Source organism: Stegostoma tigrinum, chromosome 47 (assembly GCF_030684315.1).
Source record: "Stegostoma tigrinum isolate sSteTig4 chromosome 47, sSteTig4.hap1, whole genome shotgun sequence".
Taxonomy (NCBI): Eukaryota; Metazoa; Chordata; class Chondrichthyes; order Orectolobiformes; family Stegostomatidae; genus Stegostoma; species Stegostoma tigrinum.
The window spans coordinates 5,912,259-5,926,702 of NC_081400.1; the positions used below are offsets into that span (position 1 = coordinate 5,912,259).

General features: G+C 48.2%; 2 protein-coding genes across 9 annotated transcripts in view; one reads left to right on the forward strand and one right to left on the reverse strand.

Moving 5' to 3' along the window:
• LOC125449782 (zinc finger and BTB domain-containing protein 7B-like) overlaps positions 1-5,843 on the forward strand; it is an 85,090-nt gene extending 79,247 nt beyond the window's left edge. For all 8 annotated transcript variants that reach the window (XM_048525676.2, XM_048525674.2, XM_048525673.2 and 5 more), the window contains one exon: positions 375-5,843. In XM_048525676.2, coding sequence (XP_048381633.1) covers positions 375-1,365 — 991 coding nt within the window. In that variant the 3' untranslated portion in view covers positions 1,366-5,843. The remainder of the gene's footprint in view (positions 1-374) is intronic.
• A 920-nt stretch (positions 5,844-6,763) lies between these two features.
• Positions 6,764-14,444, reverse strand: part of dcst2 (DC-STAMP domain containing 2) — a 44,499-nt gene continuing 36,818 nt past the window's right edge. Inside the window, exons 13-15 of the mRNA XM_059642981.1 lie at positions 11,812-11,905; positions 8,930-9,232; positions 6,764-7,130 (exon numbers count right to left, since the gene is read on the reverse strand). Of these exons, the coding sequence (XP_059498964.1) occupies positions 6,764-7,130; positions 8,930-9,232; positions 11,812-11,905 (764 nt within the window). The remainder of the gene's footprint in view (positions 7,131-8,929; positions 9,233-11,811; positions 11,906-14,444) is intronic.

The window sequence follows — 14,444 nt, forward strand, 5'->3', positions numbered from 1 at the left end:
GCAATTTATCTAAGCTGACCTATGCAACTTTGGATAGTGGGAAAAATCTGGAGCGCCTGGAGGTATCCCACACAGACACGGGGGAATATCATGCAGTCTCCACACAACCTGATGCTGGAATCAAACCCAGGTCCCCAGTGCTGTGAGGCAGCAGTGCTAACCATTCAACCACTATGCTTCTCCACTGGTGGTTGGAAATTTGTACATGAGAGGCACCGCATTACTCCCTTGTGTTCCAGGAATGGCACAGGGATAGCTGGGGGTGGGGGGTTTGGGTTATAAGATTATGGTGACCCGTGTGGAACTCACATTGTTCTGAGCCCTGTCTTCCTTTCTTTCTCCTCGGGATCTTGTGCCTGCCTGGGCGTCCGCAGGAATGATAAGCTGAAGATTCACATGAGGAAGCACACAGGCGAGAGGCCGTACTCATGCAACTGCTGTGATGCCCGCTTCCTCCATAGCTATGACCTGAAGAACCATGCCCGACTCCACACTGGGGACAGACCCTTTGAGTGCAGCCAGTGCCGCAAGGCCTTCGTACGTATTGACCACCTCCAACGACACCTGAAGGGCCAGAACTGCCTGGAAATCCGCACCAGGAAACGCCGAGGTGAGAGCCAGGGACTACAGGAACACCCGGTCAACTTGGCAGTGGATGGCGCCTTTCCAGAAGAATATGGGATCGAGATAGAGACCCCAGGGATAGACTGCATCTTCCCAGAGGGATACAGGATCAAAAGGGAGAACCCTAGAAAAGATGGCACGTTCTCAGAAGAATATGGGATTGAGAAGGAATCCCCAGGAATTGATGGTGCATTCCCAGAGGGGTATGGGATCAAGAAGGAGCCTTCGGTGACTGACAGGAAGTTCCCAGAGGGATACGGGATCAAGAGGGAATCCCCAGGAATTGATGGCGCATTCCCAGAGGGATATGGGATCAAGAGGGAATCCCCAGGAATTGATGGTGCGTTCCCAGAGGGATACGGGATCAAGAAAGAGCCCTCAGTGTCCGACAGAAAATTCCCAGAGGGATACGGGATCAAGAGGGAATCCCCAGGAAATGATGGTTCATTCCCAGAGGGATGCGGGATCAAGAAGGAGTCCTCAGGGATCAGCAGGAAATTCCCAGAGGAATACGGGATCAAGAAGGAGCCCCTGGCAATAGATTATACCTTTCCAGAAGGATACAGGATGAGGGGGACACCTCTGGGACTAGACAACACATTCCCAGAGAGATACAGGATGACAGTGGAGCCCCCACAAACAGAAGGAGACAGTGACATGGATGACTCACAAGATTGGGGCCACAGCACAGCCAAATGGAATAGTCAGCCAGGGGAAGACGTCCTAGTGGATCCCTCATAATCTGACCAAGCACGGTTATGTTTTTTATAAATTGTTGCAGAACTCCCCTGCTCAAACCTTTGCATATTTTCTGCTTCAGAGGGACCGTGAAGCGGGTCTTTGGGAGGCAGGGATTTTTAAAAATATGCTTTAAGCATCTGCCTCTATGCACCTTTTTAATGTTTCTGGGATAAGTGGCAACTGTTGCGATGAAACACTTCTTGCGTGTGTGAGTGAATGTGTGTGTGCTTGTGTAAATGTGCAAGTATTGTACATGCATGCATTTGTGTCTGAGTGAATGTGTGTACTTATGTAAATGTGCGAGTGTGTGTGCACATGTATTGTGTCTAAGTGTGTGTGCATTTGTTTGTGTCTGAGTGAATGTGTGTGTATACATGTATAAATGTGCGAACGTTACGATAGGGAATAGCCTCTCTGATAATTAAACTGAAACACAGGCCCAATCTGTTATAACGGGATTAGGGGTTCTCCTCCTAATAATTACCCTGAAACACCCAGTGAAGCTTGTCTTTCCCCTCATAATCTATTAAAAGAGTGGTTAAATGAAAGAAAATCCCTGATCTCCACTTTACATGTGACAAAAAACAATTTATTTATTTAACTCAACAATGAACAAATTAACAAAATTACTAACAAACCGTCAATTCCCCTTTAGACTACTAACTACTCCCTAACTGGCCTAAATTCTACTGGAATGCTGTAAACAAAGACAAGTCTCACTAATATAAACCCAATTAAGAAGAAGCAATAAATTATAACTTAGTTTGTGTGAGCTTGGAGAGAGTATCTTCTGGAATCTTCTGTTATCTCCGGTCTCGTCACAAATGCCTTTCTTCCATTAATTCCGCTGTCAGGGATGTTTTATTTGTATAATTTCTTCAATGAGGACTTTGAGCTAAAATACTGTGGTACCTTTGTTTTAAAGTTTTTGAGAAGATTTGTATCCACAATCAGTGAAACTAATCTAATATACAAAATACTACGCAAGGACTGTGAAAAACATTACATAGACCAAACTGGAAGAAAACTGACAATAAGGATACACAAACACCAACTAGCCACTAAGAGACATGACTGGTTCTCACTAATCTCGATATACACGGACAAAGAAGGACATGAATTCGACTGGGATAACCCATCCATAATAGCACAAGCCAAACAGAGACACACCAGGGAATTCCTGGAGGCCTGGCATTCCAACCAGAACTCCACCAACAAACACATTGAACTAGACCCAATACACAAAGCATTGAAAAACAGAATCGAAAGTAATGCCAACCATCCCAGCAAACTGAGGGATATAAAGAACAAGCGGGACAGAACACCCAACGCTTCACCGGAGGTGCACTGACAATGATGCTACCTAGCAGGGTGACAAAACGTCTGCAACCAAACACCGGGCTCAGTAAGCAAGTCTATAACCTTGGTACCTTTGATTAATTCAATGGACTTTCTCTGAGAGCTGAATGGTACTAATGCTGGGAGGTGATGCTCTCTTTCACATGGTAGTTGGCTCTCCCTGATTTTCCAAATGTTCTTGTCTTGTAGACCCATAATAACATAATCAAATTCTTATAGTATGATTGGTTTCAGGTTGTCAACACCATCAGATTTAAGTTCACTTGCCTTTCAGTTTGCTTTTAAACTAGTTGGCCTCATTCGAACTCGTCACAACATCAAGACAAGACTGCTGTTTTGCTTGCCAACAGTAAGGCTTTTTTGATGCGTTTGTTTCGCTTTTTAAGACTTTCTGTACTGGCAGCTTCAGGCACTGCTCACAGACATATTTTTCTAAAAAAAAATTGAGAGTACAGTTAAACTGCACATCTCTTAAAGGAACTGCCCATTTTATCTTCTTACCTTCCACTTCACGATTACTTTACCCAACTTCAGAACACGAGTGTGTGTGTGTGTGTGTGTGTGTGGATATGTTTGTGTCTGAGTGAATGTGTGTACGTGTATAAATGTGCATGTGTGTGCACACGTGCGTGCATTTGTATGTGAGTGAATGTGTGTATACATGCATAAATATGAGAGTATGTGTGTATGTGCACGCATTTGTATGTGTTTGAGTGAATGTGTGCATGTATGTGTAAACGTGCGAGTATGAGATTGTGTATATCTCTACATATGAGTGTGTGTGTATGTATGTCTGGGATAATTTGGAGTTACTTGTTTTCTGAATGTTCTCACTTTGGTAGCGAGAAACAGTTTATCTCTGATGCAATGCCCAGTATACAGGCACAAGTGTCAGGCACATCCCTGGTGGAATGTAGCCCTGATGGGTACTGGTATCAGGCTCTCTGGGGGAGAGACACAGAAGCTGCCGAGTAGTTTTCTCCAGAGGGTTAGTATTGGCATGCTTTGGTGAAATTGTGACATGTGATGTTGGCAAGGAGCGTGAGCACATAAAGGCAGTAGGACTCTGTCCTCTGCTTTCCGTTCCTGGAGAGAGCCTCCCTTCTCCTTGGCCTTGCTGTCCTGCACTTGCACTTGGCTCTCAATGTCCCAGCATAGCGATCGTTTCCAAATCCCCAGAGTGGTGTTCGTTCAGCCTTTGTTCCTCGTCATACCTTCCCTGTTGAGTTCTCCTTCCCCACCCATCATCCCTCCTCTCTGGGGAAGCAAGCACAGCTCTTGCCAAGAACTCTGCTCCCAGTTAGGAGCCGCATGCAGAATCAGCTCACTAAACAAGAATAAAGTTCTGAATCGTTGGGAAAACAGTTGATTCCACTAGTTTAGCACCTATCCTCAGGGTGACAAGAGTGAAGGTAGATTTGAAATATTAATATATTTTAAATTATGTATAAAACTATATTAAAAGGTATAAATGTTGCTGCCCTATGCGTGTGTGTGAATGTGAAACATTATCAGCAAATATAGTAACAACTTTATTTAATTACTGATCAGAAAATGAACCTTTTTTATACAATACATGAGGTTTTGAAATTTTGCATCTTTTCATATATACCTGTAATTGAGTTTGATTGTCTGTCTGCTGTAGACTGTTGCCTCTTTTTAATGCGCGCGCTCGCTCTCTCTCTCTCTCCCTCTCTCTCTCTCTCTTTCCTTCCCTGTCCACCTCCTTTCCCCGCTCCTGGAGGCATGCAGTTTGCTCAGTGTGCACTTTCCTGGTTCCAAATCAATGCAAGTGACGGATCGCGGATCCCAGTCGCTGCTTGCCCAGTGGTGAGCCAGGACTTTGGGACATTGGTCCACCCTCGTTTACCGGACACTGTGACATGATCCTAACAAAGGGGGGCTGTTGGTCAGGCCATGAACCCCTCGGCCCAACAAAAAAAAATGCCTAAAAGCACTTTTTGTTTTCTTATGGAGTGGGTAACTTGGCTGGCTCAGTAATGTACCCAGTATCTAACCCCGTGCAGCCCCTGTAATGGGAGTGTTTGATGGGGGGACAGTGTAGAGGGAGCTTTACTCTCTATCTAACCCCGTGCTGTCCCTGTCCTGGGAGTGTTTGATGGGGTGTCAGTGCAGAGGGAGCTTTACTCTGTCCCAAACCCTCGTGCCCTGCTTCTACCTTGCTTTCTGACCATGGATCGAGAATTCCATCCTTGTCAAGGAGTGTGGTGATCCATTTTAAATCACTGGGGCTCTGGTGCGGAATCCATGCCGGGGGTGGGGGGAGCGGGGAGCGGTTGCGGGGAGGTTGGGTCTCCCACACTATCCTAGAGAAGCTGCAAACAAGGCAGTTGTGGGTGATGGGCCAGAAGGGCATGGTGGGGGCAGACTTGAGTACTGAGCCTGAGTGAAGCCCTGGACGATCACCCTCTCTCCTCCGATACTGCCGCATCGGAAATGGATTGTATGTGTGTGTGGTGGTGGGCTAGCAATTGTAGCCAAATGCTGGAATTCTGACAGAGGTACCTCACACAGAGGGTAGCAGGCTGATGCCCTTGACGTTGTTGGACTTATCATTGGAGCGTGGCTCCAACTCTTGCACTTGCTGCACTGTCAGTCTTTCTGTTCGGTGTTTAGACTGTAGCCTAGTTGCACTTTAACTTCTGATAGCTGTCTCCCCCCCACCCCCCGCCCTCACCAGCGTGTTTTGCTTAATTTTACCTCTCCAGCCTGTGGACCTGATTTTTGGAGGGGGTTCCTACGTGCACCTTATTGAGTTTTTGTTTGTTTGTTTGGTGTGTAACCCGGGTTTCTATCCAGTGACCCGGCTTTGCAGACTGTACTACACCAGGGGCCAGATCCCCATTGTCTGGTGACACTGGACATTCCTCTGAAGTTTTTAACCTTCCAAGAGAGATTTAATTTGATGTCAAGTGTTTTTATTAGGTTTTCGAAATGATATTTTGGAGTTTTTAAACCTTAAGAATGCACTTGTTATCATGCAAGATGATTTTAATTTTTTTTTTGTTGTGCGCGTGCATTCCCTTGCTGCCTGTAAATACTGTCTTTTTATAAAAAATGGAAAAGAATGTGCCTTAATTATGGTAGCTTGTTTCTCACTGATGGGTAGTGGAAATAAATTTTGATTTATTGACCACACAGTCGCTTTTCACGAGTGTCTCTCAGTTTGTCAGTTCCATTTAGTCACTCCCCACGGGTTTACCACTCGCTCGCGTTTCATCCCCTCAGCAAAATCCTGCCTGTGACAGCTTCACCTCTCTGAGGAAGTGTCAGAGATACAAGTAGGATGTGCTCAAGGAGCACATGGCATCCCCATCAACCATATGTTGATGTTTGGCAATCTGCATGTCCTCCTCGAGCTGCCGGCAAGCATCCAGGAATGAGCCGGGAAAGCTGTTGTAGAAGGAGCTGTGACCTTATTATGGGCCATGAAAGGGTGGCAAAGGATAAAGTCTGACTCCTATGCCCCCTCCGAGAAAGGGAAGTGTGTGCAGTGGTCACTATTCAATTCAAAACGTTAATTTTTTTTCCTTTTGGGCATTAACAGAAGTGGAAACACTCTTCTCCCACAATGTAAATTGTTGTTCCCCTCTGAGATTTGACATTCTTGCAGTTTCATCCTGATTGCACTCCACTTTGTTTTTCACTCTCTCTCGCAGCAAGATTCAAGTTCTGAACCAGCCAATGAAGATCAAACATTATTTTACTCAAATGGGTGCATTTACAGTGGTGTGGTCTGACATTGCTGCCATCCTATTCCCCCCCCCACCGCCCCAAGCAGTCTTTCATCAACTCTTCTACCTTATCCCACCAGATTGTACAGAATGAATGGGTGGTGGGTTGCAGTTGCTCCTGTCGACCTGTGTTTGCATCTCCTTCAACCCTCAGTGGTACCTGCTGCATAAATGATGTAAACATGACTCTGACACCCCCCCCCCCCCAACCATTCCCTGTCCCGTAGACTCCCCCACTATCCAAGTTCAGGCAGCACCGGTTTCCAGTCCTCATCCATGTGCGTTTAAGTGCGCGGAGTTTGCGCCTGAGAGGAGACAGCGGTAGAGGTGGCGCTCGGCGTGTCCACGCGCACGTCCCTCAGGGACCCTTCCTCGCTGCCGGCCGAGCCACTGCCAGAGGCTGCATCCCGCCGTCGTCGCCGGTGCCTCTTCCTCTCGGCCTTCTCCAGGTCGGCGACGGTGACCATGTCCCGGCTGCTCCTCTTGGCGATGAACTCGCTGGGCTCATAGGGCTCCTCCAGGCTAGTCTCCTCCTCTGGCGACTTCTCCTGGTACGCGAAATCCAGCTCGCTCTCACTGCTCGGGAGAGGAGGACGGAATGAGAAAGGCAGGAAGGGAGAGGAGAAGTAAAGTTGAGAAGTGAACCATTTCCTTAAGAGAAGTGCATCAGGGTTTCTGAGCCCCATTCAGCACCCCCTCCTGGAGCCTGTTACACAGGAACAGAATGGCCATTTGGCCCCCTTTCCAAGACTGTTATACAGCAACAGGTGGAGGCCACTCAGCCCCCTCCTTGAGCCCATTATACAGGAATAGGAGGATCCCATTCAGCACCTTCCTTGAGCCCATTATACAGGAATAGGAGGATCCCATTCAGCACCTTCCTTGAGCCCATTATACAGGAATAGGAGGATCCCATTCAGCTCCCTCCTTGAGTGTGTTATACAGGAATTGGAGGAGGCCCATTCAGCTCCCCCTCCCTGAGCCTATTACACAAGAACAGTCGGCCGTTCAGCCCAGTCTCCAAGATTATTACACAGCAACGGGAGGAAGCCATTCAGAGATCCCCTCCCTGAGCTTGCGTTACAGGAATAGGAGACCATTCGAACCCCTCCTCATGCCTGTTACACAGGAATGGGAGGAGGCCCATTCAGCCACCTTGTTGAGCCTGTTGGACAGGAACTCAATCTCTTTGATCTTTTTCCCTCCACTCACGCAGGTGACTCCCATCTATCTGTTGTTTTCTTATTCTTTAAATTGCCTAACCCAATAAAAACCTGTCTGTCTCAGTTTTGGTGTTTCTAGTTGATTTCAACCCTCAGCAGCCAGCTTTTTTTGTTTGGTGGGGAGAGTCTCCCAGTCTTACACTGCACCTTCCAGCTCCACTCTCAAATGGCATGGCCTGAACTTGAATGTTCTGACTCACCCTCTGATAATCCACCATATGTTTAAAGGCAGTACAAGGGCTGCAAATGGGTTCTGTTCTGGAACGCAAACGCAAGTCGGGTCTTTACAATTACAACCATGAATGGGATCACATTGACAAGTTGGCCATTTGCAAATCAGGGACAACCCTGCATTAGTTTTCCAAAATACTTGCCGTAGCTGCACTGCAATCTTTAATGATTAATGTACTAGGACACCCAGGTCTGTCTGTACTTCGGAGCTCTACATTCTCTTATCGTTTCAATAATACACTTAGTTTATATTCAACTTGCCAAAATGAGCACTTTCACATGTTCTCATATTATAGCTCATCGTCCTGCTCACCCGACCTGTGCCTTTCACAGAGGCACAAAGCATGGAAACAGACCCTTCAGCCCAGCCAGTCCATGCTACCATAATCCCAAACTAAACTAGTCCCACCTTGCCCGTGCTTCGCCCACATCATTCCAAACATTTCTTGTTTTTATACTTATCCAAATGTCTTTTAAACATTGTAACTGTGCTCACACCCACCACGTCCTCTGGAAGTTCATTCCACACACAAACTACTCTCTGAGTAAACAAAAAAATGCCCCTTTTGTCGTCTTTAAATCTTTTTCCTCTCACATTAAAAATATGCCCCTTGCCTTGAAATACCCCACTCTAGGGAAAGATACTCATCACTCACTTTATCTATACCTGTCATGATTTTATGAACCTATGAGGTCACCCCACAGCCTCCTCTCCAGTGTAAAAAGTCCGAGCCTATCCAGACTCTCCTCCTAACTCAAGTCCTCCATTCCTGGCAACATCCTGCTTAATCTCTTCTGAACCCTCTTCAGTTTAATAATGTCCTTCCTATAACAGGATAATCAGAGCTGGTCACTGTACACCAGAAGGGGCCTCACCAATGTCCTGTACAACCGCAACATGATGTCCCAACTTCTAGGTGTGAGCAATGTAGGTAAGTGCGCTAAATGCCTTCTTAACCACCCTGTCTATATGTAATGGGTTTCTAGTGTCATTACCTTTTGTCACGGTGAAGCCCAGGGGCTGAGGACTCCATGCTGCTGGGCAGGTCTGGGAATTTCTGCCTGCTTGGCTTCCTTCGCTTCCTGACTGCCTCTCCTGGCATATCCCGGTGGAGGGTGGCCTTGAGAGCTGCCTCCTTCTCCCTTGTGATGCCCAGGTCCTCGTACAGGGCAGCCCTGATCCTCTGCTTTAACAGGGCACGCAGCTCCTTCCGTTCCCGCTTGGCCTTGTCCTGTCGTGTCTTCATGCTCTCCATGGCACTAAGCCACAGCTGCACTTTGCCAGAGTCACTGGAGTCCCTGAGGAGGGAGTGCGTGGGAGCGGGAAGGGGGGAAGGGTTTCAGAAATGTCACTGTCTGTGAGAGATAAAAAGCACAGCCTGAAGGTCAGTAACCTTCGCAGTCCTCCGGGACGGCTCTGCAACAGCGTGAGATCAATGCACAGCAAGATCCCAAAACCATCATTCTCCCCACCACACAAATTACCCCGCCCCCAACTTGGCCACTGCACCATACTGATGTTCCAACTACACCCCTTTCAAGGCCATGCTATCAAACTTTGACACCAGGTTGAACGAGGAGATATTCAGATGGGCGAACAAAAGGCAAGGAGGGTCAGACAGAGGAGGTGTGAGGCATGGTGGCTTAGTGGTCAGCGCTGCTGTCTCACAACATCAGGGACCCTGGTTTGAATCCAGCCTCAGGTAACTGAGTGGAGTTCACATGTTCTCCCCTCCTTGTGTCTGCATGGGTTTCCTCCCACAGTCCAAAGATGTACGTGTTGTGGTGGACTCACTGTGCTAAATTATCCCGTAGTGCCCAGGGATGTGCAGGTTTAGGGTGGATTGGCCGTGCTAAATTATCCCGTAGTGCCCAGGGATGTGCAGGTTAGGGTGGGTTGGCCGTGCTAAATTATCCCATAGTGCCCAGGGATGTGTGGGTTAGGGTGGATTGGCCTTGCTAAATTGTCCCGTATTGCCCAGGGATGTGCGGGTTAGGGTGGGATTGGCCATGCTAAATTGTCCCGTAGTGCCCAGGGATGTGTGGGTTAGGGTGAGATTGGCCATGCTAAATTGTCCCCTAGTGCCCAGGGATGTGCGCGTTAGGGTGGGATTGGCCATGCTAAATTGTCCCATAGTGCCCAGGGATGTGCGGGTTAGGATGGATTGGCCGTGCTAAATTATCCTGCAGTGCCCAGGGATGTGCGGGTTGGGGTGGGATTGCCATGCTAAATTGTCCCGTAGTGCCCAGGGATGTGCGGGTTAGGGTGGATTGGCCGTGCTAAATTGTCCCGTAGTGCCCAGGGATGTGCGGGTTGGGGTGGGATTGGCCATGCTAAATTGTCCCGTAGTGCCCAGGGATGTGCGGGTTTGGGTGGATTGGCCGTGCTAAATTGTCCCGTAGTGCCCGGGGTGTGCGGGTTAGGGTGGATCGGCCGTGCTAAATTGTCCCGTAGTGCCCAGGGATGTGCGGGTTAGGGTGGATCGGCCGTGCTAAATTGTCCCGTAGTGCCCAGGGATGTGCGGGTTAGGGTGGGTTGGCCGTGCTAAATTGTCCCGTAGTGCCCAGGGATGTGCGGGTTAGGGTGGGTTGGCCGTGCTAAATTGTCCCGTAGTGCCCAGGGATGTGCGGGTTAGGGTGGATTGGCCGTGCTAAATTGTCCCGTAGTGCCCAGGGATGTGCGGGTTAGGGTGGATTGGCCGTGCTAAATTGTCCCGTAGTGCCCAGGGATGTGCGGGTTAGGGTGGATTGGCCGTGCTAAATTGTCCCGTAGTGCCCAGTGATGTGCAGGTTAGGGTGGGTTGGCCGTGAGAAATGCAGGATTACAGGGATAGGGAAGAGTGTGGAATACTCTTTGGAGGGTTGGAGTGGACTCAGCGGGCTGAATGGCCTGCTTCCACCCTTTACGGATTCTATGATATGTTGTTAAAAACGAGGTTGTTTGGCAAGCACAGAGTTTTGGGATGACCAATCACAGGCAGTGTGTAACTCTGGCTAGATGAGGCCCACACCTGAACTGGACTTGCCACAGCAATACCGTGACTACAAGAGCACATCAGAAATTGCAGTGAGTAACTCACCTCCAGGCTTCCCACAGCCTGACCCCCGTAGACAAGGCACAAGGTCAGGAGTGTGAGGAATACTCCCCACTTGCCTTGGATGGGGTTACCTCCAATAATACTTGAGAAGCTCAATAAACAACCTGCTGAATTGGTACCCCACCCCGTGCTGTCTGCCACCGATGCTCAGTCGCAGCAGTGTGTACCATCTCCAAGACACACTGCAGCAACTCCCCAAGGCTCCTTAGAGATGACCTTCCAAATCTGTGACCTCTATCCCCTAGAAGGACATGGGCAGCTGATATATGGAATCACCAGCCCCTGCAAGTTCTCCTCTGAGCCCTTCACACACCGTCCTAACTTGGAAATATTTCGGCTGTACCTTTAGTGTTGCTAGGTCCAGTGTGCTTTTGAGACATCAGATGGCATCTTGAGATGTGATATTCTGCATAGAAGCCTCACATTTGGTGTATGCACCACTTTGCTTGTCATTGCTGCGTTGGTGTAATCAGTGAGCACAGAACCACAGACTCTGTCTGTGCAAGGCCGCGCTCTTACATTAGTGCAAGTATTGGGTGTTGCTTACAAATTTAAAGACATCAGACTCAATAGAACCCAATCTTCATGATAAAGCACAGCAGAGTCTGAAGCCTGGTAATTTCTCCCTAATGACACCGTGGGTGTTCGTGCACCTCAGGGGACTACAAGATGGCCCACAGAAAGGGCGTTTAGGGACTGATAACAAATACTGGCCCAATCAGTGACACCCGCAAATGTAAAGAAAAACACTTCGGTGAAGAGTAGCAGTTGCGTACTTACACCTCCTCATCAATGTCTCCCTGGTATGCCAGTGGTCCCATACAGATGGAGCAGATATTGTTCATGTGTTGGTAGCAGTCAGTGCAGTAAAAGCCTAATATAGAGGGAACAGAAAAGCAGACTGTCTCCTGAGGGTCAGAGGAACTTGGACAGGATGGCTGGGTGTGTTTGTGTCTATGTCCTCAATTGTCTCATACAATAGACCAAACATGAATTGGCCATTTGGCTCTCTCACACCTCCCCTTGCTCTCTCCCTCGGGAACCTAGTGGAGGTCTCCGGTAGCACACAGAGTAGTGCCCCTGAGGCTCCCAGGTCAATTTGCGATCTAGGACTCGACAGCTTTGCTCACAAAACAACCCAACAGGTCAAGTAGCACACCAACCCTTCCAACACATGCCAACAGCAGGCGGTAAGAGCAGGGGGGAGAGTTGTGGTTGGACCATATTATATCAAGGTTGGCATTGTGGCTCAGTGCTCAGTGCTGCTGCCTCTCAGCACCAGGGACGTGGGTTCATTTCCATACTCATGCAACTGTCTGTGTGGAGTTTGCATGCTCTCCCTCTCTCTGTGTGGCTTTATTGGGTGTGCTGGTTTCCTCCCACAGTTCAAAGATGTACAGGTTAGATTGGATTGGCCGTGCTAAATTGTCCCGTAGTGCCCAGGGATGTGCAGGTTAGGGTGGGTTGGCCGTGCTAAATTGTCCCCTAAGACTCATGGATGTGCAGGTTAGGGTGGATTGGCCGTGCTAAATTGTCCCGTAGTGCCCAGGGATGTGCGGGTTAGGGTGGATTGGCCGTGCTAAATTGTCCCATAGTGCCCAGGGATGTGCGGGTTAGGGTGGATTGGCCGTGCTAAATTGTCCCATAGTGCCCAGGGATGTGCGGGTTAGGGTGGATTGGCCGTGCTACATTGTCCCCTAAGACTCATGGATGTGCAGGTTAGGGTGGATTGGCCGTGCTAAATTGTCCCATAGTGCCCAGGGATGTGCGGGGTAGGGTGGGTTGGCCATGCTAAATTGTCCCGTAGTGCCCAGGGATGTGCGGGTTAGGGTGGATTGGCCGTGCTACATTGTCCCCTAAGACTCATGGATGTGCAGGTTAGGGTGGATTCAGTGGGCTGAATGGCCTGTTTCCACACTGCAGGGAATCTGAGAGTCTACAATTAAGCTGCTTGGCAGGTCCCCAAGCTGTGTCAACTTACCGCAGGAAGAGCCAGCCATTACGGCAGCACAAGAAAAACCCATGCTCTGTCTGAAACAGTTAAATTCTGAGGGCTTCACAATTGGAGAGGAAATCTGAGGCCCTTTCAGCATGCCCGCCCCACCGCCACCAAGCTTTATTTTGGCGGATAGGTGTAATGGAGGAGAGGGTGAATCAGGCAATGGAGTTAGAGAATCATACATCAAGAAAATAGACCCTTTGGCCCAACCAGTCCTTGCTGACTATGTTCCCAAACTAAACCAGTCCCACCTGCCTGCTCCCGGCCCATATCCCTCCAAACCTTTCCTATTCACTTACTTATCCAAATGTCTTTTAAATGTCATTAACTGTACCCACACCCACCACTTCTTCTGGAAGTCCATTCTACACACGAACCACCCACTTTATAAAAAAGGTTGCTCTTGTATCCTTTATTAAATCTTTGTCCTCTCACCTTAAAATTATGCGCCTTAGTTTTGAAGTCCCCCACCCTAGGGAAAAAGCCCTTGTCATTCACTGTAACTATGCCCCTCATGACATTAAAAACTCAATGAGGTCAACCCTCAACCTCCTACGCTTCTAAAAAGGTCCCAGCCTATCAAGTCTGTTTTTATAACTCAAGCCCTCCGTTCCAAGCAACATCCTGGCTAATCTCTTCTGAACCCTGTCTGGTTTAATAATACCCTTCCTGTAACAGGGCGACCAGAAATGGACACAGCGCTCCAGAAGAGGTCTCACCAACATCCTGTACAACCTCAACATGACATCCTCACCTCCTACACTCAAAAGTCTGCATGATGAAGGCACCTCCTTAACCCCATTGTCTACCTGTGACGCAAACTTCAAGGAATTATGTTTCTGTACCCCATTGCCATCTAACCTGAAATATTAACTCAGATTTTCCTCCACAGATGCTCACAGAACTGCTGAGCTTTTCCAGCAATTTCTGTTTTTGCCCCTAGTTCTCTCTGTTCTCCAACACTAGTCAGGGTCCTACCATTGATTGTATAAGTCCTGCCCTTGTTTGTTTCACTAATATGCAACACCTCGCATTTATTCAAATTAAACTCTGCCTGCCACTCCTCAGCCCATTGACCCAATCGATCAAGATCTCTTTGTAATCTTAGATAGCCTTCTTCACAGTCTACTATACTGCAAATTTTGGTGCCATCCACAAATGTGCTAAAAATGCCTTCTGTTTTCACATTCAAATCATTTCTATAAATGACAAACAAAAGTGAGCCACAAAAAGTGGCTTGCAGGCACAGCAAGTAATGAAGAAGGCAAATGGAATATTGCTAGAGAGATGGAGTTTACAAACAGGAAGGCTCTGTTGCAACTGTATAGGGTGCTGATGAGGCCATACCTGGAGTACTGTGTATAGTTTTGGTCTCCTTACTTGAGAAAGGATGGACTGGCACTGGAGTGGGTGC